General features: G+C 44.1%; 2 protein-coding genes and 1 pseudogene across 8 annotated transcripts in view; 2 read left to right on the forward strand and 1 right to left on the reverse strand.

Annotated features, from left to right (window-relative positions):
* The first annotated feature begins 2683 nt into the window (after positions 1–2683).
* SLC51A (solute carrier family 51 member A) lies at positions 2684–21412 on the forward strand. The gene is made up of 9 exons (XM_081078164.1): positions 2684–2935; positions 3319–3413; positions 14664–14818; positions 16021–16094; positions 16510–16668; positions 17229–17340; positions 17614–17760; positions 19903–20008; positions 20540–21412. Exons 1-9 carry the CDS (start codon positions 2898–2900, stop codon positions 20674–20676), a joined length of 1023 nt encoding a protein of 340 aa, XP_080934290.1. The 5' UTR covers positions 2684–2897; the 3' UTR covers positions 20677–21412.
* LOC308509710 (large ribosomal subunit protein eL42-like) lies at positions 10188–10527 on the forward strand (annotated as a pseudogene). Its single transcript has one exon. The product of its transcript is annotated as a large ribosomal subunit protein eL42-like (transcript).
* The window catches only part of PCYT1A (phosphate cytidylyltransferase 1A, choline), a 42849-nt gene continuing 37962 nt past the window's right edge, over positions 21399–26285 (reverse strand). For all 6 annotated transcript variants that reach the window (XM_081078079.1, XM_081078081.1, XM_081078084.1 and 3 more), the window contains exon 9: positions 21399–25447. In XM_081078079.1, the coding sequence (XP_080934205.1) occupies positions 25241–25447 (207 nt within the window). In that variant the 3' untranslated portion in view covers positions 21399–25240. The remainder of the gene's footprint in view (positions 25448–26285) is intronic.

The raw sequence follows: 26285 nt of genomic DNA on the forward strand, positions 1-26285 counted from the left end.
TCCTCGTCATGGTAGATACTTTCTCAGGATGGCCAGAGGCTTATGCAACCAGACAAGAGACAGCCCAGGTAGTAGTTAAACAATTGGTTTCTGAAATTCTCCCTCGGTTTGGCCTACCGCTATACTTGGGATCTGACAATGGCCCGGCGTTCACCGCCCAGGTCACCCAGTTATTGGCTTCCACCTTAAAAATTAAGTGGAAACTCCACTACATATATAGACCACAGAGTTCTGGCCAGGTAGAAAGGATGAATCGGACTCTTAAGGAAACCCTAACAAAATTAAAGCTGAAAACTGGCGGTGATTGGGTAAGTCTTCTCCCTTTCGCCCTCCTGAGGGCCCGGTGTACTCCGTATACCCAGGGTTTTACTCCTTATAAAATAATGTTTGGGCATCCTCCTCCACTCCTACCCCGGTTGGGGAAGAACAGCTGGGGGCCATCAAAAACCATAATCTTCTTAAGTCTTTACAGGCTCTCCAGGTAACACGGAACGCTGCTCAGACTGCGGTGTGTGGAGAGAGACCCGGAGACTTCCAGCCCAGTGAGGACTCCTGTTATTAAACCTGGTAAATTAGTCTGGGTCAAGAAGCTCAACCCAGGCCAGCTTAAACCCAGATGGACTGGCCCATTCACGGTGATCCTGAGCACCCCGACTGCGGTTAAGGGACGGTCCCGACAACCGGCTCACAACATCGACCAGCCGCCTATAGGGCCTAGCGAATGTGGGGGAGAAAACGACTTCTACTGCGCTGCCTGGGGCTGTGTCACCCTAGCCCCTTGGACCACGACCGACCAGCACCTAAGATTCCGGAGGGTCGCTCGCCACGGGGGCTCCAGACGCACCGGGGACCTGTCAGACCCCCTCTCCAGGGACTCTCCTAGAACACTTCTGCCCGTGGGGAGCCCACCCAAAACTAACTCTTGACGACCTGCAAGGAGAAGGCACATGCCTTTTCCCAGCCAACTTTCGCATAGAGGATTCTCCTTATTCATCCTCCTGTGTTCAGACCATCATCCTTCCAGAGACAGAGACCGACGGGGAAAACGTCCTTCTCGTCGCCCCCGAAGGGACTTGGTGAGCCTGCACGGAGGGTATCACCCCTTGTGCTTACCTCCCTGCTATCATAAACAACAACTCTCCAGAGCTCTGTATCCTTACCCGTATTCTTCCTCAGGTCTATTATTATTCTGGTGAAGGGGGTAGAGAACATCTAGGATTAGAGCCCCATAGGGCCAGGAGGGCCCCAGTCCTAATCCCACTCTTGATCACATTGGGTGTCGCCGGTTCCACTGCGGTCGGTACTGCCTCCCTCGTAAAACAAGACCAAGATTACTGAGAGTTAACTAGACAAGTGGACTTAGACCTCAGTACCCTTGAGGGAATGGTTACAAAACTTAAAAGCTCTCTGAGCTCCCTTGCCGAGGTTGTTCTCCAGAAAAAAAGAGGCCTCGACCTCCTTTTCCTTAAACAAGGAGGACTATGCCTCACCCTGGGGAGAAGCCTGTTGTTTCTATACTAACCATTCTGAGGTCATAAAAAAAGTCTTAGCCAGCTTAGACAGAGACTCAAGGAGAGAGAGGAAGAGCGAGCCAGGCAAGGAAACTGGTATGCGAACCTATTTTCCTGGTCCCCATGCCTCACTACTCTCCTTAGTGCGGCCGCTGGGCCCCTAGTTCTCCTCATCTTAATAGTCACTATCGGACCCTACATATTTCCATCTCTAGTCAACCTAGTTCACTCTAGGGTCCAAGCTGTCAAGGTCCTCACGGTTCGTACTCAGTATCAAAACTTAGCCCTAGATGACGCTAACTTCCCAGAAGAAGATCGAGAATCAATGATTTGATTCCCGGGTAAGACCAGTAGGGAATGTGACAAGGAGGTCAAGAAAAGAAAAAAAAAAAACCGTGCCTCAATTCAGTTTAGGCAATCTACTTAACAATGGAAGATAAGCAGGTCAGAGCAAAAGTGCCGTGGGAAATTTTCGGCCACCCGAACATATCTTCCGTTAAAACCATGTACCCAGTTAAGCTTACCCCAAAACTAGATATCCTGTTGCTGCAGCAAAGATAAGCAGATCCTGTTGCTGCAGCAAAGATAAGCAGAACATCCCCTTACCCCTGGGAACATTCCCTTAAGGAAAACCTACCCCTGAGAACATCCCCTTAAAAAATAATAACCAGCACCCCTTTTTTCTCCAAGGCACATAAATCAGAAAAAGGACAAGTAACAGAAAAGAATAAATAGGGATGGGAAACAGTGCTCAGGGCTCTCGCTCACTGCTATGTCAGTGGAGGCTTGAGCCCAGATTCGAATCTGTAATAAAGGCCTTGTTAATTTGTCCAATTCGGCTCCGTGGTCATTTCTTGGGGACTCGCTCCGTAACATCCAGGGCCCCAGAGCTTGAGTTCCAGCCAGGTTTTGGGGGAGAGGGAGTTGGTGACCAGGGAGCGAAGAGGGGAGGATCAAGAACTTTGTCCTACCAATGCCCCAGAAGGCTCCTTAGGTGGGAGATTGAGGATGGAGGTGGGCTGTGTCGGGGGGCGAGGGAGGCCTGGGCAAGGGATGGCCAAAGGCACTTGTGGGAGGGAGGCAGGAGGGACCACACCTAGGAATGGGGAGGAGTCAGGAACCTGGGAACTCAGCCAGCGGAAAGGATCAAGTTTCAAATTCCTCTGTAACGAACTCCAAGGTAGGGACCCACAGGCACAGGAAGCCTGAGGAGGGAGAAATCCCCAGGTGAAAACAAAGCCACTGTACCTACCTTCTGCGGGAGACCTCTGGAAAAGCCTGCAGGCAGCACGGCCAGGAGCTGCCTCCCTCAGGGCCCTCACCTGCTCGCCCGCCCTTCCTTGCCCCTCAGTGCCTGCCAGGAGAACCGGAGAGGGAGAGAAGACAATGGAGCCAGACAGGACTCAGATAAAGCTTGACCCCAGGTGAGTGAGGGCAGCAGGCCCTAAGCCAACAGCCAGTTGCTAAGCATCAGGTGGCTCCTATCGCTCCAGCCTGTCCCTGCTTCCCTGCCAGGGCCCTTTGGTTCCCGGTCCACAGAATGAGACAGGGCTGATAACGGTCTGGGTGGCCTCTAGGTCCTCAGGGACACTATAGAGTGGGGCCAGTGCGTGACCCCTAGAGCTTTGGCTTTCTATCCGCAATCAGGGAGTGAAAGAGTTCAGACTTGGGAGCTGTGGGGCGCATGCACAGAAGCCCCACCAGCTGGGTACCCATCCCTCGGGAGTGTCAAGTAACTGGTGTCCCATCAGGTACCTCTCCCCTCCACAAATCCTCATATTCTGAACACAGGCTGGTGTCTCTCCAGGTACACGGCAGATCTTCTGGAAATATTGAAAAATAATTACAGCATCCCCTCTGCCTGCTTCTCTCACCCTCCCACTGCAGCCCAGCTTCTGAGAGGTGAGTCAGGAACCTGCACCAGAGGGAAGTGAGCATCCCAGTGGTAAGTCAGGACAGCTGAGAGGAGCAGAGAAGTGGCCCTGAGCAGCCAGCCTAGAGACCCTGAGAGGATGGCTGGCCCACTGTCTGTCTGTCATGGTTAAGGTCTTGGAGAACATCAACTCTTTGAGGAGCCAATAGGCCGAAAGAGGAACATGACAACCTAGCCCAGGAGACAAACTTGCATGTTGGGCCTCCCACAAATCCTAGCTTCAAAGCTCACTCAAATTGGGAACGCTGGCCTAGAGCATTTTTCAGAGCCCAGAGCCATCCAGGGACTCAAGATGGCCCCAATGACCCAAACCCCACAGAATCCCCTTGAGGCCTGCACAACAGCCTCAAGGGAAGGACCTATGTCATTTGAGGGGTTTATTGTGAATGATGTTGTTAAAACTTAGATGAACCTGGAAAAGTATTCTGACAGTGTTGGCCAACTAGATTCCTATCACCGAACTGCTTTTTGAAAGCGAAAGGCTGAGAATGAGACACAGTTTATTTCTTGGATGTCTAAAATGTGATGATCAAATGACCCCAGCATCTTCATAGTCAATGTGGCTCACCCACATCTATTTTGTTTTTCTATTGCACGATGAACTACTTCTCAGACAGAGATGAATAGGAGCCTGTGTCTCCATGGTACCTTAACCTTTTCCAGCCCTTTTCCTGATGTTGTCACCTCAAGGACTAGACAGGCTGTGGTCAGTGTGCATTAGGCGGCACACGTGGGCATGTCCTTAGACAATGCTCAGCCTTGTTTCAGATGCTCTGGACCAGGGCAAAGGCCAGCTGCCAGAGAGGGCCCAGAGAAACCTCATAGCTGCTCTGTGGTTCGTGCCCATAGGCAGCTGCTGCGTCTAACTCCAAGAACCGCTTATTCACAGAGGGCAGCCGGTGATACAAGTCTTCCCTTACACCAAGGCAGTGTTTCCCCCAGGGGACTTTTGGCAACGTCTGGAGACAGTTTCAGTTGCTACAACTAGGGTGTGCTACTTGGCATGTAGTGGGTAGAGGCCAGGGATGTTGCAAACAAAGGAACCCCCCCACACACACAACAAGGAATTATCTGAGTCAGAGCGTCAGCAATGCTGAATTGAGAAACCCTGACTTTCACAGTGCTCTGCTACAAAATGTGAAATAGAAGCACCGAGAATGTTCAAAATAGGCAGACCCTTCTGGGCCAGGAAGTCTGGCGAGCTGCCTTGTTCCCAGACAGAAATGTTGGAGTGGATAGCAGCTGGAGACTGGCTGGCGAGCATGCGGTGGGCACAGCAGGGGTAGGGAAGAGATAGAAGGAGCAGACAGCTCCCCCAGACTCTGAGGAGCTAGGTCTGGCGGGATTCTAGGTTGCAGGTAGGGAGGCAGGGGGTAATTGAGAGGCTGGGCAGGTAAGGTGGGGCCCAATGATCGAGAAGTTGTACTTTATCCTGTAGACAGAAGGAGCTCTTGTGAGGGCTCTCACATTGGGAGGGGCAAAATAGTGCTTCAGGATGAGTAATCAAGACGGACCTAGTGAAGAAGAACCGTGAGCGGCAGGGGTATAAATTGGAGGTTATTGCCACAGCCCAGAATGAGGGACAAGAGTCTGAACCAGAGCAATATCAGGGACAGGAAGGGAAGGTTGGGAAACACAGGCAATCCAAAGAAAGAGCAGGCAATCTGGTAAATATCTAGACAAGGTGAGTGAAGGAAAAAGAGACTCTAAAGATGACTCTGGGAATCCGGGCAATGGCGACGACACTGACAGAAACAGGAGAGTCAGGAAGCGGTGCCCATTGGAGGATGTGGAGAACTCCTTCCTCCTTCACTTATAAACTCTGCTGTTCCTTATAATAAATTCAAGAAAGCTACTCTGGAAGAACTACTGGACCTTTCGCTAATCCATTTTTGAAATGCATACAATGTGATTGCAATTATCCTTACAGGATTTTTTTTTAATGGACTGATCCAAACATTTATACGGAACTGTAAAGAGCTATGAAAAGCCAAGACAGTTTTGAAAAAGTACAAGGAGGGTACCTGCCCTACCAGAAATTAAGGCTTATAATAAGACTAATTAAAGCACTGAGGCAATAACTACAAGGGATCTGACAAGTAGAAAAAAGGAACAAAATAGAGGGCCCAGAAACAGACCCATGCCCACTTTCAGAGAGCTAGTACACATCAGTGGGGCAATACGGTCTCTTCAAAAAGTGATGCTGGACAATTGCCTGTCCCTATGGCAAATAAATGAACATGAAAATAGCTCCAACATAGCTTCAATCCCGGTACATTAAACAGCTAAATGTAAAATGCAAACATTTTTACAAAAGAAAATAGAGAAAAGATATCTTTCTGACAGCAGAGAGTAATTTCTTCAACACAGAAACCATAAATAATCATGGAGATTGACTACATAAAGCAAACAAACTTCTGCACAACTGAAAACACTATCAACAACGTTAAAAGCCAAACCATAGACTTGGAGAAGATATTTTCAAGCCTATAACGAACAAAGGATGAGTAGTTAGTAGTAGGAAAATTACCAATAAAAATTGGATAAAATATATGAACAGATAATTCACAGAAGGGGAAATCCAAATGGGCAATAAATACACAAAAAGATTATCTATTTTCTTGGGAATTAGGGAACCACAAATTAAATAATAAAATATCATGTCACTACTCTTATAGGCAAAAATAAAAAGTCTTGTTAATCCCAAGTGACGTTGAAATTGAGATGAACCATGGACTTGCATAGATTGCTGATGGGAGTATAAATTGGTATCAATACTTCGGAGAGTAATTAGATCTCTGTAACACTGAAGATTCACATCTCCTACAACCCAGCAATTCTAATTGTAGGTATATGAATAGAGGAACTCTCTGAAAATAACAATCATGAAAACAATGTTGAGTGGAAAAAGCATTTTGCAGGATAAATGCCATTTATATAGATTTTTTTAAATGAGAAAGCAATATAGCGTGTTGAATATGTACACATGTTGTGAAACATTAAACCATAAATGGAAAAGATATACACTAACTTCAGAATAGTAGTGAGCCCTGTGAAGTGAGGTAAGGAAGGGAAAAGGATCCAGAACGTACATACTCGGGCCTTCAAATACATCTGTAATGTTTAATTTTTCTAAAAATAACTTTTGAAGCAAAATTGGCAATATCATAACACCTTAAAACGGTTTATGGGTATAGTAATGTTTGCTCTATTACTTTCATTTTTGAAATATGTATAACTTAAAAAATAATTATAAAAATCGTTTTTGACAGGCTGTGATGAAAAGTTAGATAAAAAAAACAGAACACAAAATTTTACAGTATGATTGCAGTCATATAATATGTATGCACTTTAACCAGGATGTTTTTTAAAGCTACTTTTTATTGAGCAAAAATACTACATGTCAGGTGCTGTACTAAGAGGTTTAATGAGAGGATGAGTAACCTGTCCAAGAGCAAGCAGTGAGTGGAACTTTGCTTTGAATTCAGGTATCTCTGACTCCGGAGCATATGCTCTTCACCTCTATGGAACAAATACGCAAAAATAAAATAATTTTTGGTTAGGAACTAGCTAGGATTATGGCTGATACTTTCTTCAAAATTTTAATGTTCTTTTATTTTCATTATTTAAAAAAGTAATCTTCACTATTTCAAGACAGTGGGAAATTTGCTAGTTGCTAAAGATATGATTGTATTCAAAATGGTCAGTTAGACAAGCATTTAGCAAAGTGTGTTTCCTGGAATACTAATCCCAAGGAGTGCTTCATGAAAACAGAGTGTATAGAAAAACAAGTTCTGTAAAAGCTATATTCCGTAACCCTTTTGGAAATTAACAATGTAAATCAGATTAAACTCTTGAGTAGGCTCTGCAGGAAAAAAACATATTTAACTTTGTTGAAGGCATTTCCAAAATTCCTTTGTAGGGGACAATCTTTCAAAAAGCTAAATGAGTTTGATGGAGGGCAGTGGTGTCAAGGTATGGATGCCAAAGAATTTCTGTCTTTCTTAGCTTTTGCACCGTGGAAGTGCACGCAAGAGCCTGTAGATACTGCAAGTATGAGAAAGAATAGAGTACCAAAGCCAGCAGTCACAAGAACTTGCAAAAGTATTTCTATATTGAACAGTCTGAATATGCCCCACCCCTTCCTTCATGAACTTGAACAACCTTTTAGGGTTGCATTTGGTTGTTTATATCATTCCACATGCTCTCCCATATCTATGCGAACACACACCAATAGTGAGCGGGCAGGTATAATGGTTAAGAGTATGGGTGTAGCATCAGCAACCCCTGGGTTTAAATCCTACCTCCTTCCCTCCCAAGCTGTGTGACCCTGGGCTAGGTACTTAACACTCTAACTTTGTTTCCTGAAAAAGCCTGTATAACGGAGATGACAATAGGAATTCTCATGAAGTTATCTCTTCCATTCAACATATAGTCCATAGTTGCTGTTCCAGGCACAAACCTGACAAAGTTCCTGTCTTGGTGGAATTTACACTAAGATGAGGGGACAGACAATGAGCAAGTAACTAAATATGCAAATAACCTCATGTGGAGGTGGGGGCAGATCACCTCGGCACTTAGAGCAGGTTGACTGAGGAGGGGCATTTGAGCTGAGAGCTGGGTGAGGAGAAGGAGCCAGCCATTAGGAGCTCAGGAAGAAAAGCTGACCCAGCAGAAGTCAAGTATAAAGTCCTGAAGGTGGGAAGAGCTCACGTGGTTGTCAGGAGGCTGAAGGAGTGGCAGGGAAATTCTAAACCTCAGTAAACAGAGAAGAGCTGAGCTGCAGTGACTGAGTTTGGAGGACACAAAGTGTGGGAGAGGATGAGGAATCATAGGGGAGACCTAAGGTCAGAGGCCAGGAGTAGAACGAGGAGGACTGTGATTCTGTGAGTCAAGGAGAAGGAGATGTCCAAGGAGGAGGGAGTCGGCAAGGACCGGGGAGATTGGGAAAGGCTTTGGCTTCGATGGCTTGTGTGTGAAAGGGCAGTTTCCACCCTCAGCTCTCAGGGAGCTGAGGACGAGAGTCAAGTCGCCGGTGAGAGTCAGGCAAGGAAAGGCCCCCAGCAGCGACTCCCTCTCACAACAATGGACATCGGTTTTTAGAAATCTACTGAATTAATTTTGGTTTCTGCCTATCTGGACTTTGTCTTTTGTCTCTATATATTTTGAATAGACATGTCTTTAATTTTTTTTTCAATTACAGTTAACATTCAATAAGTACATATTAGTTGCAGGTGTACAGCATAGTAGTTAGACATTTATGTAACTAATGAAGTGATTCCCCTGGTAAGTCTATACCCACCTGGCACCATACATAGTTATTACAATCTTATTGACTATATTCCCTATGCTGTACTTTACATTCCCTCTACTATTTTGTAACTGTCTATTTGTACTTCTAAATCCCTTCACTTTTTTCACCCAGCCCCCCCAACCCTCCTCCCATCTGGCAACCATCACTTTGTTCTCTGTATCAATGAGTTTGTTTCTGTTTTGTTTGTTCATTTATTTTTTTTGTTTTTTTAGATTCCACATATAAATGAAATTATATGTATATTTTGTAATTAAACATTTCTGTTGTAAAAATAATTCAGGTTCAGTAAAATAAATCTGAAAATCCAGAACAGTAAAAAGAAGAGAAGTAATTTATAGTCCCACTACTCAAAGACAGGCGAATCAACAATGCAGTCAGACTTAGCTAGTTTGCCATTTAACTCACCGTATAGTTCGCTATCTATTCACCTGTAATTAGACTTAGTTTGCAGTTAGATCCATCCTGATATTCAGCTGTTTTCTCTTTGCTTCTCCCTTCACTGTTAACTGAAGAACGCTGTTCCCTTTCTCAAGACTACCTATACCTCATTAATTAACAACATCCTAACTGGGAAAGAGCACTTTCTTAATCCTCAGGTGCCCGGACACTGGAATTCAATTACAACTCCCTAGCAGTATTTACTGGTGACACATTAGAGTCCCAGGCCTGGATGGCTGAGTCCAAGTCGAGAGTCTGGATATAACATCGTCTTCAAACAGACCAGACCCCAGGAAGAGATGTCAGCTCTCAAACCTGCCTGACCGACTCCCCCTTTGCTATCTAAGAAAAAGCTAACCTGAAGTTAGTGCAGCTGTCCACCCTCAGACTCTGGACTCTGCCCCGGTGACCACCCCCACGCCGGTGTTTCTCTTCTTACAACCCGTGGCAGCCATCATCTTTGGACACTGCCTCTCTCTTCCTAACTTTAATAAAGCCTTTCTTCACTCTCCCACTTTATAGAGTCTGTGAATGCTTTCACCTTTTGCGAACAACCAGGGGTTAATTCCATGCCACGACACATCTAGTGTAATTTCCTCTTTCTATGTTTTTATTTAATATTAGTAGAAATAGTCCTATACCTACAATTTTATGTCCTGTTTTTATAAGCATTACAGCATACATATTTTTTATGTTAGTATATGTTTGGCAAAATGTGGTTTTTAAAAAAAATTTTGTTATAAAATACATTTTTATTATAGAATAATTGGAAAAGATAGAAGACAGAAACACCACAGTCTCATCACCTGAAGACAGCATTGCTAGTGTTGTTTTAGTGTTTCGAGGCATTTTTGGATGCAATGATTTTTATGTTTTTATTTTATCAAAGTAATGCATGAACATGGTTAAAAATTCAAATAGTGCAAAAGGGCTGCTAATGAAAATCAGCAATCCTCTCCCACATTTCCGTGCCGATAGCGCTCTCAAAAACATGGTGAACGGTCCTAAAAAGTCCCTGACTTTCTGTAAGAAGTGTGGCAAGCACCAACCCCACAAAGTGCCACAGTACAAAGAAGGGCAAGGGTTCTCTGTATTTGCAGGGAATGCAGTGTTATGACAGGAAGCAGACTGGTTATGGTGAGCAGACTTCTGCTGATTTTCCACAAAACGGCTAACACTACGAAGATTGTCCTGAGGCTTGAATGCATGAGCCCCACAGCAGATCTAAGAGAATGCTGGCTATTAAGAGATGCAAGCATTTTGAACTGGGAGGAGATAGGAGAAAGAGCCAAGTGATCCAGTTGTAAGCTTCATATTTTGTTTTATTATGAAGACAATAAAATCTTGAGGATATGTTCACTAAAAACAAAACAAACAAAAACAATCCCTTGCCCTATCCATTCCCATTTCTAATCATCCTCCTCCTTTTATAGCTGATGGTTCTTTTGATAGTTACCTTCAAATCACCAATATGTGTACACCATTATTCCCTGGGGCACTGATTTTTGGGCATTATCTGTGGCTGCCTCTATGATACATGCGGATTTAGCTTACTTAGTGCCGACCGTCTTCCGTTCTCTCCGTATAATTATGTCAATATTTTTAGTTGGTTATCTTATAGTTTTATATACTATACCTATAGTTTATTTCTTATTCTGCCAACTATGGACAATTCTTTGTGACTTTCCGTTTTGTAGTGCCTCGCTCTTTCCTTCAACTCTTTTCTACCTTTTTCTCCCCAATCAAATCCTTTAAACATGGTTATAATTTTACTGCACTAATTTTGCATTCTGCTTTGTTCACACAAGACGTTTCTTTTGTTTAAGGTAAATTACATGCCGTAAAGAGCAATGAATCTTAAATATATGGTTTGATATATTTTAACCTATGTGTACATCTGTGAAACCACCACCCAGATCCAGATTTAGAACATTTCCAGTATCCAGTAGGGTCTCTCATACTCCCCTCACTTAATATTCCTACAAAGACCATTATTCTAAACTCTGTCAGCTTTATAGATTGGTTTTCCAATTATATAAACAAAATCAAGCAGTATGTGTTCTTGTGCCTGGCTTCCTTCACTTTTCATTATGTTTCTAAGATAATCCATTTCGTCGCATGTATCAGTAGCTCGCTCATCCTTGTTTATTGCTGTGAGATATTCCATTGTGGGAATACATCGCAATTTATTTGTCTGTATTCTTATTGAAGAATATATGGGCTATTTCCAGTTTGGGCCACTATAAATAATGCTGCTCTGAGCATTCTTCTGGTGATTATAAGCACTCATTTCTACTGAATATGTGTCCAGGAGTGGAATTCCTATGTCATAGGGTAGGTGTGTATATTTAACTTTAATAGATACTACCAATCTGTTTCCCAAACTGCTTGTATCACTCCCAACAGCAATGTATGAGAGTTTCAATTGTTCCTCCTCCTCACCAACACTTGGAATCGTTGGTTCTGTTAATTTTAGCTCTTTTGGTGGGTATGTCATAATATCTCACATTTGTATTTCTCTGATAACTGTTGATACTTAGCACCTTTTTCTGTTTCTTGAAGATTTGGATATTTTCTTTTGTAAAATAATTGTTCGGGTCAAAATGAAAAAAAAAATTTTTTTTCATTTAAAAAAATTATGTTGTCTTTTTCTGACTGATAGGAATTCTTTACATATTATGGATATGAGTCTCTTGATGGATGTGTGTATTGCAAATATCTTCTCTCAGGCTGAGCTTGCCTTTTTATTCTCTTAGTGGTTTCTTTTGACGAATGGAAATTCTTAATTTTAAGGAAGTCCAATTTATCAATTTTTTCTTTATGACTAGTGCTCTTGTGTCCTACTTTAAAACATCTTTACCTCTCTCAAAATCATGAAGATATACTTCTCTGTTTTCTTTGAAAAACTCTGTTTTAACTTACATTTAAGTATTTTGTATGATATGAAGGATGGGTCAAAAAAGAAGGATGTTCTTTTTTATCCCCCAAAGGATATCCAATTAACCCAGCACCGTCTTGAAAAAAAACATGCTTTCCCCCCAAATTGTAATGGAACCTTTGTCATGAGTCAGATGACTACATACGTGTGGGTCTGCTAATAAGTTTTGGGTTTTTTTAATTGAGTGTTAATAAGTTTAAAAAATATTATGTACTCTTTGCAAAGATTTTATAGCATGCACAATTTTTTATGTCTGGATAATACTCTGTTGTATAATTTACTTAATAATTCCAATATTGTCAGACACTTAAGTTGTTTTTAATTTAGGGCTATTAGTCAATAATATTATAAACATTATCTTTTAATAAAACAAAAATAATATGTCACTGTTATTTTCTCTTCTCTACTAGGCAGGTTGACCATTTTCCCACATGTCCTAAGCTGTATTAATATCACTTTTCTATTTTTTTTTGCAAGAGCCTCCTGTTTTTGTTATTAATTTTCTTTATGCAATAAAGATATTAAATTTGAGTACACGTTTATTAAAAATGCTTTCCCCCAGTCTGTTTGCTCCCCCTTTTCCTAACATTTAAAAGTTTAAACACTTTATGTCAAATTTGACCATCCTTCTCTGTGATTTTTTGGATTGATCCTAAGCTTAGAAATGTCTCCTGTCTCCAAAGTCCTGATGAAAGTACAATTCTCTCTCGCTCTCTTTTTTCTCTCTCAATTTTCCCTGTTTGATTTTTAAAAGACTTATCTCTTTAATCTGGAATTATTTTGAAATATGGCAGATTTTATGAGTATCTCCATAATTGTTTTAGATACACATTTTTGTTGTATAAGGGTAAAATTGTGTAAAAAAAAATCCTCTGTGATGTTTATATTTTTAACATTTCAAGTAGGAAACGGTAAAGTCTTTTTAAAGAAAGGACTGCAACCAGTTTTTTAACATTCAAAAGTTGTAGGGCCTACTAGAGCAATATCTGGAGAGATAATTGAGAAAGAAGCAATAGAGTTCAACAGTAACAGCAAAGCCAAGCCAGGAATTTAGACACCCAGAGGGCTGTAGCCTAACTAAATGGAGGTGGGTGGAGAAACGGATGGGTAACAGGAAAGAAAAACGGCACAATCCAGTCTTTTATGGCCTGTGATTGAAGTTTTCTGTGACTTCAGAAGTCCTGCCTGGGAGTTGGAATCCAAGGGCTACCTTCCCCTTGGCAGGTCCTCTGGATTGGTCATTAGACCTAACTGTGGTCAGAGATAAAGGGATCCCCTTGGGTAAAGCAAACGGTGAGAAAAACGTGTGCCCTGAAATAAAAGCAACCAGGAGCAATGTGGTATTTTTGACAGATTTACCTTTGACCTGGTTGCTCTTTGTGGTGCCACCAGGTATGACTGACCCAGATGACATCTCAAGTCTTTACTGTGGTACGGTCTCCTTCCCACCTGGTTTGGTTTCAGCGGTAATATCTCTCGGACTGAGTTGCCCTCAGTTACCAAAACATAAGGCAGACTAGCCAATACCTTCCTCATTCTTTACTCCCAAGACAATAAGACAATGAACTGTCTTCTTTTCCCCTTCTTCCACTGATCTAGCCAGTTAGAAGGTAGAAAGGAGAGAGTCTGCCAACTAGGGAAGCGATATAGATGAATGAGGGTCTGGGCTTAGTCACAGAACACTTTAAAACTGACTGTTGCACTGATGAGTCACATGTTCAGACATACACGTTGTGACTATATTAATTTTTTCTGTAGCAATGGTGAGGTCAGAAGAGCTTCACCAGTGTTCGTCAAAATGTTTGTTACCACTGACCATTATCAGGTGAGCTCGTTAAAAATGCAGATTCCTGGGCCCATTCCAGATCTACTGAAGCAGCATCTCTGAGGGTAGAGCCTGGACAGCTACTTTTAACAACTCCTCAAAAGATTATAGTAAACACTAAAGAGACCACATTTAATGTAAAATGAAGTTGTGAGGCCAACACAGGTGAAAAACCTTATAGTCTTTACTTGTATCCATTTTTTTGTTGTTATTCAAATCCTTTTCTAATATTCCAGTTTCATAACATAATTTTTAAATAAAATTTAAACATTTCTAAAGTATATACCACTAATTATATTCTGCTTCAATTATAATGTTAATCGGTCTGTGTTCACTAGCAGGACACTGGACACCGGAGGTAGAAAAATGAATAGGCCCTACTGAACTCTGAACTCAATATTTTTGCTAATTATGTTAAAACTTGTTTGGTGTCTAATTATGTTAAAACTTGTTTGGTTCAGGTGAGCCTCACCATATCTGGAATTGTCTGGTCTAGTCTCCCTTCCATGCAGAAGAATGACTATTTCTTAGCCACGTGTTGGCTATTCTAGGTCTAAGATAAAGCTAATCTTCTGCATGGAGGGGTGTCTGGGCCAGACAATTCTATATATGGTAAAGCAATTTAGATCCGAGCGAAGAAGCCCCATCGGTGCCCCTCAGGCCTGATCGTCAACTCACTGGAATCCGCCCTCTTTCCTGTCTAGCATTGGGCCCTGTGGAAATTGCTCTCACGGTCGTCATGACCTTGCTTGTGCTGGGCTCAATCGCCATCTTTCTGGAGGACGCTGTCTACCTGTATAAGAACACCCGTTGCCCCATCAAGAGGCGGACTCTGCTGTGGAGCAGCTCTGCACCCACGGTGAGGCCCCTGTAGCTGCCCTTTGGGACGGACTGGCGAGGAGGCAGGGACCATTTTGAGAATTCCTCCAAACTCAGCAATTCAAGTCAGCAAAGGGTTGCCTGCCTCTACCACCTTAGGGTGGGGGGTTATAATCTGATCTCCATTTGCATTCAGGACCCCATGCTTGGAGGGCCAACAGGCAGTGGGATGGAGTGTTTGAATTCTTAGAGCTACAGAGACAGCTGAAGAAACTGCTCAGCCTACTCACTACTCCCCTCGCTACAGTATTACTGTTAAAAGCAAGCCTCCTTCCTGTACAGGCAAGCAGTGTTTCCTCACCGTGTAGAAGGGAATTTTTCCCCATGGGGTCATACTTTACTCTATCCTTCCACTGTAGGCTATTTAAACTCCCACCGCTACCGTGTTTCCCCGAAAATAAAACCTAGCCAGACAATCAGCTCTAATGTGCCTTTTGGAACAAAAATTAATATAAGACTGGAACAAAAATTAATATAAGGTCTTATATAAGACTGGGTCTTAATATAATATAATATAATATAATATAATATAATATAATATAATATAATATAATAAATATAATATAATAATATAATACAATACTGGTCTTACATTAATTTTTGCTCCAAAAGACGCATTAGAGCTGATTGTCCGGCTAGGTCTTATTTGGGGGGAAACACTGTATTATAATATATAGGCCTTTGTATTGCTCGTTGACCATAAAATTGGACCTCTATTTCCTTGTGATGAGCTCTAAGTGTCTGTTTGGGGTGGACAGTGGGGCCCTTGAGGTCCTTTCCTGCCAGATGACATCTGCCTAGCCCATCTCAAGTCATCAGAGATGTTTTAATAACATGACGTGTTGAAAAGAGCGTGCTGGATCTTGATCCATTTACTCCTAAGGATTAACTTACATACTCCTAACCCAGGGATACAGGATGGGATAGTCTTCATAAGATCCTTGTCTCAAGGAGACTTGCTGTCTCTCACCTTGGACATAGAAGCAACTGACAGCTGAATTAAAATAAAAGTTTGTAATTAGTTAATTTAATTAGTGATTTTTCGAGCTGGCCACTTTTAAGTAATGGTGCCTTAGATGTTTAGGTTTGGGTTCCTTGAGCCTTTGCCACAAAAAGTTCAAGAGAGAGAGAACACGGAGTCTCCTGCTTGCCCTAACTGGCTTCTTGCTCCTCTCCGAGCAGGTGGTGTCCATGTTCTGCTGCTTCGGTCTCTGGATTCCTCGTTCCCTCATGCTCGTAGAAATGGCCATAACCTCGTAAGTGTCCTGCCCGCCCCCAGCTTGGGGCCGGGTATCCTTCTGCTTCCCACTTACCCACAACTCCGGAATCCCCTATCCCGTCCATAAATCCCTGCAAACTAATTAGTAATTGATCACAAATTGATCCCTTTCCAACTTGTGCTAACCCAGGTGCCTTGAACTTCTGGATGTGTCCATCCTCAGCCACCATGTTGTTCCCACAGCCTGAAATTCCCCTTCCCAGGCCCCTGGACCCCCGTCCTCCCTCTCTTCTCAGGTCACACATTCAGAATGCCAGCCCTTACCATGATCCCCTTGGTAAGCGCCACCTCTCCCTGCTCCCTTTGCAGTCCATCTTCTTTGGCAGCAAAGGGCGTCCCCTCCGCTGGCTGGCCTCCTCTGGTACTCTCAGGCCCACTCTTCCCCACTCCAGGTTTTATGCAGTGTGCTTTTACCTGCTGATGCAGGTCATGGTGGAGGGCTTTGGTGGGAAGGAGGCAGTAGTGAGGACACTGAAGGACACGCCGATGAGGGTCCACACAGGCCCCTGCTGCTGCTGCTGCCTCTGCTGCCCCCCACTCAGGCTCACCAGGTAAGGCAGGAGGGAGAGACGTCCTCGGAGAACGTTACCTCCTCCCGCACTCTCCCGAGAGAGTCTGCTACTTCCCTCTGCCCTGCTGCACGCCTCTTGAAATTAGACTTATGGGGAACAAACCCAATGATGAAAGGGTGGGCCTCCCCCAGCCAGGACCCACACACGAGGCACCCACCCAGGCATAAGGGGAGGCAAGGAGTACTACAAAGGTCCCGCCACTTAAGCCCACTGCCCCCTGCAAACTTTAGGCACACAGAGCAAACTGGACTTTGGCTATTTACTCGCCCCCTGCCCATTTTGGTTAACGAGGTTGGGTCAACACTGCCAGATAGTTCTTGCTCAAAAGGTACCATTGTGGTCTGGGAGTGAGCAGGAGGCGAGAAGGAGATTCCCAGTGCTCAGCACTCTGGCTTCTCCCTATGTCCCCATTCATTTAACTATTTTGGTATCTGTGATGGCAGCCAAGCCTGGGCCCAGGAGCCCAGCGAGGGGGTTGGGAGGTTTTCTCGAGGTGGGTAGTTCATGGATCCATGTTCCTAGCCCTCTTCTGCCCTCAGGAGGAAGCTCCAGCTGCTGATGTTCGGCCCTTTCCAGTATGCCTTCTTCAGGATAGCTCTGTGTCTGGTGGGCCTGTTTCTCGTCCCTGATGGCATTTTTGACCCAGCAGACGTAAGCCAGGACTAAGGGGCAGGAGTAAAGTCTAAGACCCGTTCAGTACCTTTGAGTTCTAGAAGGAATAGCTAGAGCCGACACCCCCTGATGCAGGACCCCAGGGACAGGGTGGATATGGGAAAATAGAGGCTCAAGGACTCTGGTGGAGAGAGAGGAGACTGGGATAGGCCACGGCTTTGGGACCTTTTTTATTACCTGTCCCACTACGGGGGAAGAAATAGAAGAAAAGGGCTTGCCTCCGTCTTTGACTACTGTCTGGTCTGCCATCAGATTTCTGAGAAGAGCACAGCTTTATGGATCAACACTTTCCTTGGTGTGTCCACCCTCTTGGCTCTCTGGTCCCTGGCCATCATTTTCCGTCAAGCCAAGCTGCACCTGGGCGAGCAGAACATGGGAGCCAAATTTGCTCTGTTCCAGGTAACTATATCCTGGGAGAGAAAAGATGGTTCATAATAGAGCTACAAATAATTGCGGTTAGGAGGTGAGGCTAATGACTGCTAAAAGCAGGTTTGGGAATCTTCTTAAGCCTTAGGTTTCCTGTGAGATTTGAAAAATGATCCTTGCCCCTTCCCAGTTTTTGCTTTTCTGTGCTATAATCATTTGCTAGGGCTGCCATAAAATGCCGACCGACTGGCTTAAGACAACAGCAATGTATTGTCTCACAGCTCTGGAGGCTTGAAGTCCAAATGCAAGGTGTCAGCTGGGCTATGCTCCCTCTGAATCCTACAAGGGAGAATCCTTCCTTTCTCCTCCTAGCTTCTGCTGTTTTGCCAGCAATCTCGGCATTCCTCGACTTGCAGCTCCGTCACTCTGATTTCTGCCTCCATCCTCAGATGGCAGGCTCCCCTCACGTGTCTGGGTTTTGGGTCTCTTTTCCTCTTCTTATAAGGACACCAGTCATGTTGGAATAAGGACCCACCTTACTCCAGTATGACCTCATCTTAACTAATTAGTATACTACTAGTACTAATTAGTACTATACTAATTAACTAATTAGTATAATTAGTTAACCGAAACAATGATCCTGTTTCAAACTCAGGTCACATTCTGAGGTCCTGGGGTTAGGTCTTCAACATAGCTGTTGGCGGGGGTGGGGGGCACGATTCAATCCATCACATGTATTATCAAACCTTCTATTCTTCTGCCCTTGCTTTTTTGCCTACAATCACTTACTAAAACCCTATAATCGATCACCACCCCTATCTCAGCTACAACTATGAACTACCTACACCATGTGCTAGGTATACATTGCATTTTAATTTTCACAATCATCTTAAGAGTCATTATTATTTTGGTTTTATAAATGAGGAAACTGAGACCCACAGAGGTTAGGGGACTTGTTCAAAGGCACAGAGGGATGGGGCTAGAACTTAAACCTAGATTTGTCTGACTCCCCAACTCACATTCCTTCCCGTCACACTGCCGCTTTATCTTTACACCCCTTCTGAAAATTCTCTCAATGGTATGTTTGTTCCCTTTTTACATTTTGCATTCTCTCAGTCCAAAGATAACTTTTCCACCAAATGCAAATGACTTCTAGCCCAAACTTGTTTTCCTTCTCTCTCCATTCTTTGTCACCTTGCCAGGCCCTTCTGCTACTCCCATGGCATAATGACTGCCGTATAGTTAATAGTGATTTCACATACATTCTCATTTGATGTGTTCAGATGTGTCTGAAATGTGAATTTCCATGCACCTAGAAGGTAGAATTGAAGGGGCTAGGGAAAAAGAGAAGAGAGAAGAGCCTGAAATGGAGTCAGGGACTGAAAGGGCAGAAAGGATCTGGGCCCCAAAAGCACATAGGGTCAGGTCACAAGGTAAAAAAGCCTGTGATTGCCTGTGATTACTGGACCAGCAGAGCCTGCCTCGTCTCAGGGAGGGCAAGTGCTAAGGAGACACATGGTGCTCTGGGAGCCTCAGGACAGAGATTTTCTTCTTTTCCTTCTCCTTCCCCTCCTTTCTTGTGAATTAATATACATAAAATTTACAATTTTAACCATTTTTAAGCGGATAGTTCAGTGGCATTAAGGGCATTCACATTGCTGTGCAACCATCAGCACCACCATCCATTCCCAGAACTTTTTCATCTTCCACACGGAAACTCTGTACCCACTGAACACTAATTCCTCTTCCCCCCACCACTTAGCTCCCGACATGGCAGAGTTTTCCAAGGGCACTTTAATGGTTAATTGTCTGTCATTCTATCAGTAGAGACCTTAAGTACTTGAGCCAGACGGAAGGACTATTCCCTATTCATCCATCCTTTTCATCCATTACGTGCTCATCAGTAGCCATGGCTGAGACAGGGAAATAAACTTGAACCTCCACTCAGTTCTTACTGTTCCTTGTCTGGAACTCATAACAAATTGGATAGAAGACGAGATTATCATTTTCCGAAAGACTATAACTCCATCAAGTTGTAATCAAGTGTGAGTCTTGACCCTCCGTACAGACCTACGGGCTGGCTGACACACTGGCGGGCAGCACGAGCACAGCCAGCGGCCTCGGGGCCACGGCCGCCGGGCCCGCCCTGCCCTTGCTGCTCTCTTCCCTCTGCAGGTGCTCCTCATCCTGACCGCCCTGCAGCCAGCCATCTTCTCAGTCTTGGCCAACGGTGGGCAGATTGCTTGTTCGCCTCCCTTTTCCTCTAAAATCAGGTCTCAAGGTGAGCACACAGGGGCTCCTATCGCATTCCAGGATGGGAGAGAGGGGGAGGGTCAGGAAAGAGAGGACCTTAGCATAGAGGTAGGCCAGGCTGGCTGCTGCTCGGAATACCCAGAAAGGGATCTCCAAGAATCCCCACAGAGACTTTAAGGAGACTACGACTTCTCTCATCACCCAAAGGAGAGCTGCAATTCCACAGCTTGAAGCCAGCCTTGATGGCCAACCCAGGAAGCCGTGGGTTCAATCCTTAGCTTTAGGGAGAGGAATGGGTGTGGTCAGAAAGCAGGTCATGCCAATAAAACACAAAAGAAATGAGGTTTAAGCTAGCCTCAGACTGCGGAAGATAGAGAGCTAAGTCCTGCTTCTGGCTCTGCCATTAACCTGGTACGCTACTCAGGACAACTTACTATCTCTAGGTCCTGATTTGAGGATAAATTGGAGAAAGTTGTTCAGCTCACATGCCAGGGCTGCTGGTGGGACACCACCTAGATAATTTAGCATAACCTATATTATATTTCACCCCACAATGCAGTGATGAATTGCCACCTCCTCATACTGGAGACTTTTCTGATTACTGTGCTGGCACGAATGTACTACAGAAGGAAAGACGACAAGGTTGGATATGAACCTTTTTCTTCTCCACACCGGGATCTGGACCTCAAAGCCTGAGGTGGATGGCTCGGGCAACGAAAGAGACACTGTACTCGTGAGACAGGCACAATATTTCTTCACTGTCCCTCCACCTTGACCAAATGGGGAAGGATTCCTTAGTCAACACAAGCTGGCCGATTCTATTTGACTATAGAGATGGAGGTGAATTATGCAATAGGATGAAATTGTTTTTGATATTGCCTTTGACGGTATTTTAAGTTTTATTATATAATAGATAAACAGGATGAAGTTTGAAACTTTATAACTGCGCGCATTGCCCCTGGGGGTGCCACTATTAGCCCTTAAAACTTGTATATTGAAAGGTCACTGAATTTTCTCAAAGCAAATGAAAGGGGGGAAGAGTACATGGTAGTCTGTCTGATATTCGGATGGGAGTAGAACTCAGCCAGGCAAAGACAGTACAAGCCCAAAGTCTCAAGGAAACCAGGCTTCTAAAGACTAGATTGAAGGTGTTGTTTCCCTTACATCTGTGTCAATAGGGCACTGATGACGTCAGACCTGGGAGAGCAGGATCAGCCTCCCTTCCTGAGACCGTGGTTTTTTGAGTCTCTGTGCCAAGCTGCAAAAGGTATCCTCCAGGAATATGGTCATGGAGCTTGATTTTGAGGAAATAAATTAGGATGCAAAAGTAAAGGAACTGAGAGTACAGATAAAAGCACCCAGGACATAAACTGTATCATACACCTGTAGATTGGGTCAAAAACACAGAAAATAAAGCATGAGGTAAAACCACTTTGCCTTTATTTGCCTAAATGACAAAAGCCAAAATAAGTTTGAACAAATTACTAATACTCAGACAGGAAAACAATATACTGAACAGCAATTAAGGAAAACAGTCCTGCGGATTTCGGCACTGGTGACGGGCTTTCATGCCAAGGCCAGAATTTCTTTCCAAGACTTTTTTTTTTTTTTTCAGTTTCCTCAACACAAAGCAATTCAACCAATCAAGTAAGTCTGTATTCAAAACACAGCCAGTGCCTCCGAAAAAGGGTGGGGAAGCCCACTTCAAACCTAAAGGCACACAACCTGAGTCATCCTTAATGCTAAATCTAGCACTGTTGTTTTCTACCCCAATCTGAATACGAACATATAATTTTGGCAGACAGAAAATCTTTCTTCTTTTAAAGAAAATTAACATTTAATAGTGTAATCCCAAGAACATGTTCTACTTATTTGGAAAAATAGAAGCTAGGGATCACTCTTTATCTCATGACAATCTATTCTATGAGAGAAAAAAAGAATCATCATTGTGTGACTTGGAAAAATATAACATTCAAAAATACTTATATTGGTAAGCTTAAAAAAAAATACCATTAGTTAAAAACATTGTTAAGGGAGTTTTTCCCCCGACCAGTATTGGTTGCAATTCTGGTAAGAGTGTGTGCTGACAGAAAATGTAGAAGTTATGGCTTTTAGGGAATTAAAGAAATGCAGCAAAATAGAATTGATTTGGAAAGATTTTAAGTATGGAATCTGGAAAAGGCTTAAAAAGGCAATGAGCTCCAGAACATCAAAAGTACCCCACAAGTCAAGATAATCCAGAAAGAGTAACAAAAGCACTGTGAAGAACCACTGCAGAGGGAATACCCAGAGACCAACTGACCAGCTGTGTGGTCACAAGTAAAATTTTGAAAACTGGAACTCAGGTGCTGCCTAAGAAGTTATCAGTGATCAGAAAAGGTCAAAATTTCTCTTTACCTCTCTCATATTGTTTCTCCAGGATTTTCAACCTCCTCACATCCCTGACCTTCTTACCCAAGCCTCAGCAAAATAATGGTATTTGACTCTAGCTTTCAGAAAGAGCTGTAGCAGTACAAAGGATCCTTTTCCATTCCTCTAAAACTTCAACTTTTATTCTTCAGTTCTACTGAATCTAGTGTATGAAAAGAGCGAACTTTCTGCCCAGTGCATCTCAAGGAAACTGTTGAAATGGCAGCTCCTCAGCACCAGCTTAGCTGTAGGACTTCCTTCTCCATTCTCTTTCTATCTTAGAGGCTCTGAGGCCAACCACCTTTTCAGGCTCTCCCATCTCTGCCACATTTGGCCTATTCAGACTGATAGTTTTGTGTGTGGGGGATTCAGAGAAACAGCTCCACAGCCTCAAACATTAATACTAGAGGATTTACAGATTACAGGCATGGTCATGGTATGTGAACCTCTTAACCTCACTGAATTAGGCCCAAAGGATCAAATCACGCATCGTTCCGACAGCTTCCTCCATCTGCCCATTCTTGTCCAGCACCCAGGATCACATTTATCCCAACATATCTAACATGCCACACTATAAAAGTTGTTGCTTTCAGTCAAAATTATTTGAAGATATTGTAGTGTTAGGAGACTGAGGCTGTAGTCACGCCCAAAGAGGTGAGCGAATTTCCCAAGAATGTGTGCACATGCTGGCCCTAGTAGTCTCGGAGTGTATCAGCCCAGAGATTATTCCACGGGCCCGGCATGGCCCAAGCAGCCTGTTGATAAGAGCAGAGAAGGTCCCAAAGATTTGGGGCCCAGATAATATACTTGAGGGAAGTAACTACAGGGAGGAAACCCATATTTTAGGCATCTCCCTTTCCAAATATACTGGATAACGTGTGCTTTGAGGAAACAAGTAGGTGGGCTTCAGTGGTGACTTCATTGCCTTCCTATACCAGGGAGAATAAGAACGAAATAGGCAGAATTCCCACAGAAGGAAGACTGCCGAAGAAGTTACCAGAAAAGTTAAAATGTAATCATGAGGCTGAGTAATGTAGGCAAACATTAACTTCAACTGTTTCAAAAAAAAAAAGGATCCCAAGCCGAAGCTCCTGGAAACCAGATCTGACAGTAAAAATAGCACTTCACGAGAAGAATTTAAATGCAGTTTTCACAGGCCATCAGGACAAGAGCTTCCCCCCCTTTGTCCCTCTAGCTGCCGTGCTCTGCCTCTGGGTGGTCTGAGTGAAGAAGCCAGGTGTTCGTGCTGCGCAGGCAGGCCGGCTTTACCAAGTGTGTAGGGTGGCGACTATGAGATGCTCACAGCCCTAACAGAGGGGCAAGAAGAGAGAAAATGGGTTTTCTTAGCTGAAAACACTAAAACTCCACCGCCACCCACAAGGGGTACTGACGAGTGGTGGGGTGGGGCCTGGACATCAGCAGTCTTCCCCTGAACCGAGCCTGAAGGTGACTGATGGCTGCTGATCTGCTAGGTCACACAGCTGGAGGGGGCTAGAGGTTGCACATGAGCTCCCGCTCAACAGCAGGTGTTCAGCTTCAGCACTCTGCGATGTGAAGTGTAAGTGATGAATGCCCCTGGGCAACCTGACGGGACGTGGGGCCATAACCATCAGGCACGGGTGGAGAGAACCTCCCGTACTCTTCTAGTGTGAATGTGGCTTTGTGGCTGCTGGCGGGCTGGTAGAGGGAAGTGAGTCCCTGCCAGCTGCCACCCTCACAGGAAAGGAAAGACTAGGGAGCACTGGTTCCCGTCAAGAACATTCTTAAGAGGTGCAGAGGTCAAGATAAGGCGTTAGGAAGGGGGGTGTTTCCTTGTGCTTTTGCGTCTGTGTTCTGTGCAAATGACTAACTATTCAATATGGTTATGAGCAACATAGATGAACAGACTGTGTTCAAACTGCAGACATTTACAAAGTATTCTTTTGTAGAAAGCTAGGAAGTGGGCATAGAAACAGGAACAGCAGGGCAGGGACTTACTCCAGGAGGGAAATTAATCCAAACTGATTTGGTGTAAGACTGAGTATTGTCCCACTCGCTTCCTCAATCACAGTAAACCTGAAAATGTTTTTCCTGAAAGGGAGATTGCAAAAAGGAGACTCACAAGAGTTCCCAAATAACTGGGCAATAGAATTGTCTGAGATGAACACGGTAGCAAAACCGCAGCTGACGCCATGTGGTCTGGTTCCATCCCCATCGGTATCTTCATGGAGCCCACTGGGACCAAGCAACTCTTCAGGGAGCAAGAAAAGTTTGGCTCAGATCTTCCCACAGCCACATCGACACGTGCCAGGAGTACAGTTAGGGGATTTGTGACTATGGCCCAGCTTTTAGCTTTTTTTTTTTTTTTAAAGGAAACCAAAAGTATATGTCTCCCAAATCACCTGTCAGCATGGCTCATTGCTTGAAGGACTTGGCAAGCCAGTTTGCCTCAGAACAGAAGGCAAACACTATAGTGTATCAGGAAGAAAAGGCCTCTGGGTATCACACCACTTCCTTCTGCCCACTCCTCAGGGGCAAAAAATTAGTCCTACTTACAATTTGAAAGACTAATTTTTAAAAAAATAAAAACGACAATTTCCCTGTCAAGCTCACATAAACAGTAAAGCGACGCCTGTGGGGAGAGTATTGGATGCAGAACCGGCTTCTAAGACATAGTCAGCCTCCTTAGTGTGGTAGGTGGTGTCTCTGGGAGGATGGGCTGTCTGGACCCCCAGCCTAGGTCCTCTGGCCCCAATTGTCTTCCCTTGTCGCTGTCCTTAGGTGTAGTGTTGGGATCACAATTTGGAATTCAACAGAGAGCTTCTGCAGATGATGGGACAGAGGGACGAGAGAGGACAGGCGGGGTGAGAAATTAGTCTTCTTCATCCTCACTGATATCATAGGCTGCGGCCTTGTGCCTGGAGAGGTTTGCTGGGGAGGAAGGCGGGGAAGTCTTGCCAGAGAAGGGCCATCGGAAAGAGGGGGAAGGGGAGCGTTCACGAGTGGGACTGCTGCTGGGACTCTGCTTTGGACTGATGGCCTGCAGCATCCGGCCTTTCCCCTCTTTCAGCATGTGTTTCTGGGAAGACCAAAAGGAAGAGTTAGAAGAAACCCATGGATCCTACTAAATCACCACTGGAGGGTCTGAGACTTCAGATTACCACGAGGGCCCTCTGCAATGTCAAAAGTGATGGAGTAAGCCAGAGGAGGGATACAACTATAATCCTAAGCAATTTCCTCCCTAAAGCGGTCCATGCCGTGCTACTTACCTCCAGGTTCCCCACCTGCTGTCCACAGTCACCCAACCCTGCACTTCTATGTCAAAGGTATTCTTAAAAGGCCACTTGGCTTGTAGTTCAGGCTCCAGGCAAAAACAAAGGAACTGACTCAGACAAAAGGGTACCTACCCTAGTTTTAGAGTTCTCTGAAAAAAAGAAATTCCATATTCTTCCTGAATAATCTATTCTGGTATCCAAACATCCTCACACTCAGATCCTTCCTTATATCTAACCTAGGGCTCACTTGCCGAACAGCTACACATACACCCTTCATTTGGCTTGAAAAGACCTTGCTACTCCTCAAGGACAGAATTCCCATCTCGCGCAGCAATCCTGCAGCAGCTGTTTGTAGTGGAGGCAGCTTTCTTTTCACTGTTCTTTGTTCTTTCCTTCTATCTAAAACTATAATGTAGAAAAGCAAGCTGAACAAGGCTACTTGCTTATCTTGTCACCAGATTTGGACATTGATGGAGAGCTGGCAAAATAATTTAGAATATGTAACCTCTTTCTGTAAAGATTTTAAAGAACTTTTTGTGGACAGCTGAAATAGAGTTCTGCCCAATAAGGAGAACAGATAAGATAACTTCTTACTGCCAACGTCCCTTGCTGCTCAAGGATTCTATAATTTTTTTTTTCCCG

This window comes from Rhinolophus hipposideros (assembly GCF_964194185.1).
Source record: "Rhinolophus hipposideros genome assembly, chromosome: 2".
Taxonomy (NCBI): domain Eukaryota; kingdom Metazoa; phylum Chordata; class Mammalia; order Chiroptera; family Rhinolophidae; genus Rhinolophus; species Rhinolophus hipposideros.

Coding starts and splice junctions, on each gene's coding strand:
- SLC51A (XM_081078164.1), top strand. CDS start 2,898: ATGGAGCCAGACAGGACTCAGATAAAGCTTGACCCCAG. Junction 14,819..16,020: donor GGAGCAGCTCTGCACCCACG/GTGAGGCCCCTG, acceptor CTCTCCGAGCAG/GTGGTGTCCATGTTCTGCTG. Junction 16,669..17,228: donor CCCCCACTCAGGCTCACCAG/GTAAGGCAGGAG, acceptor TTCTGCCCTCAG/GAGGAAGCTCCAGCTGCTGA.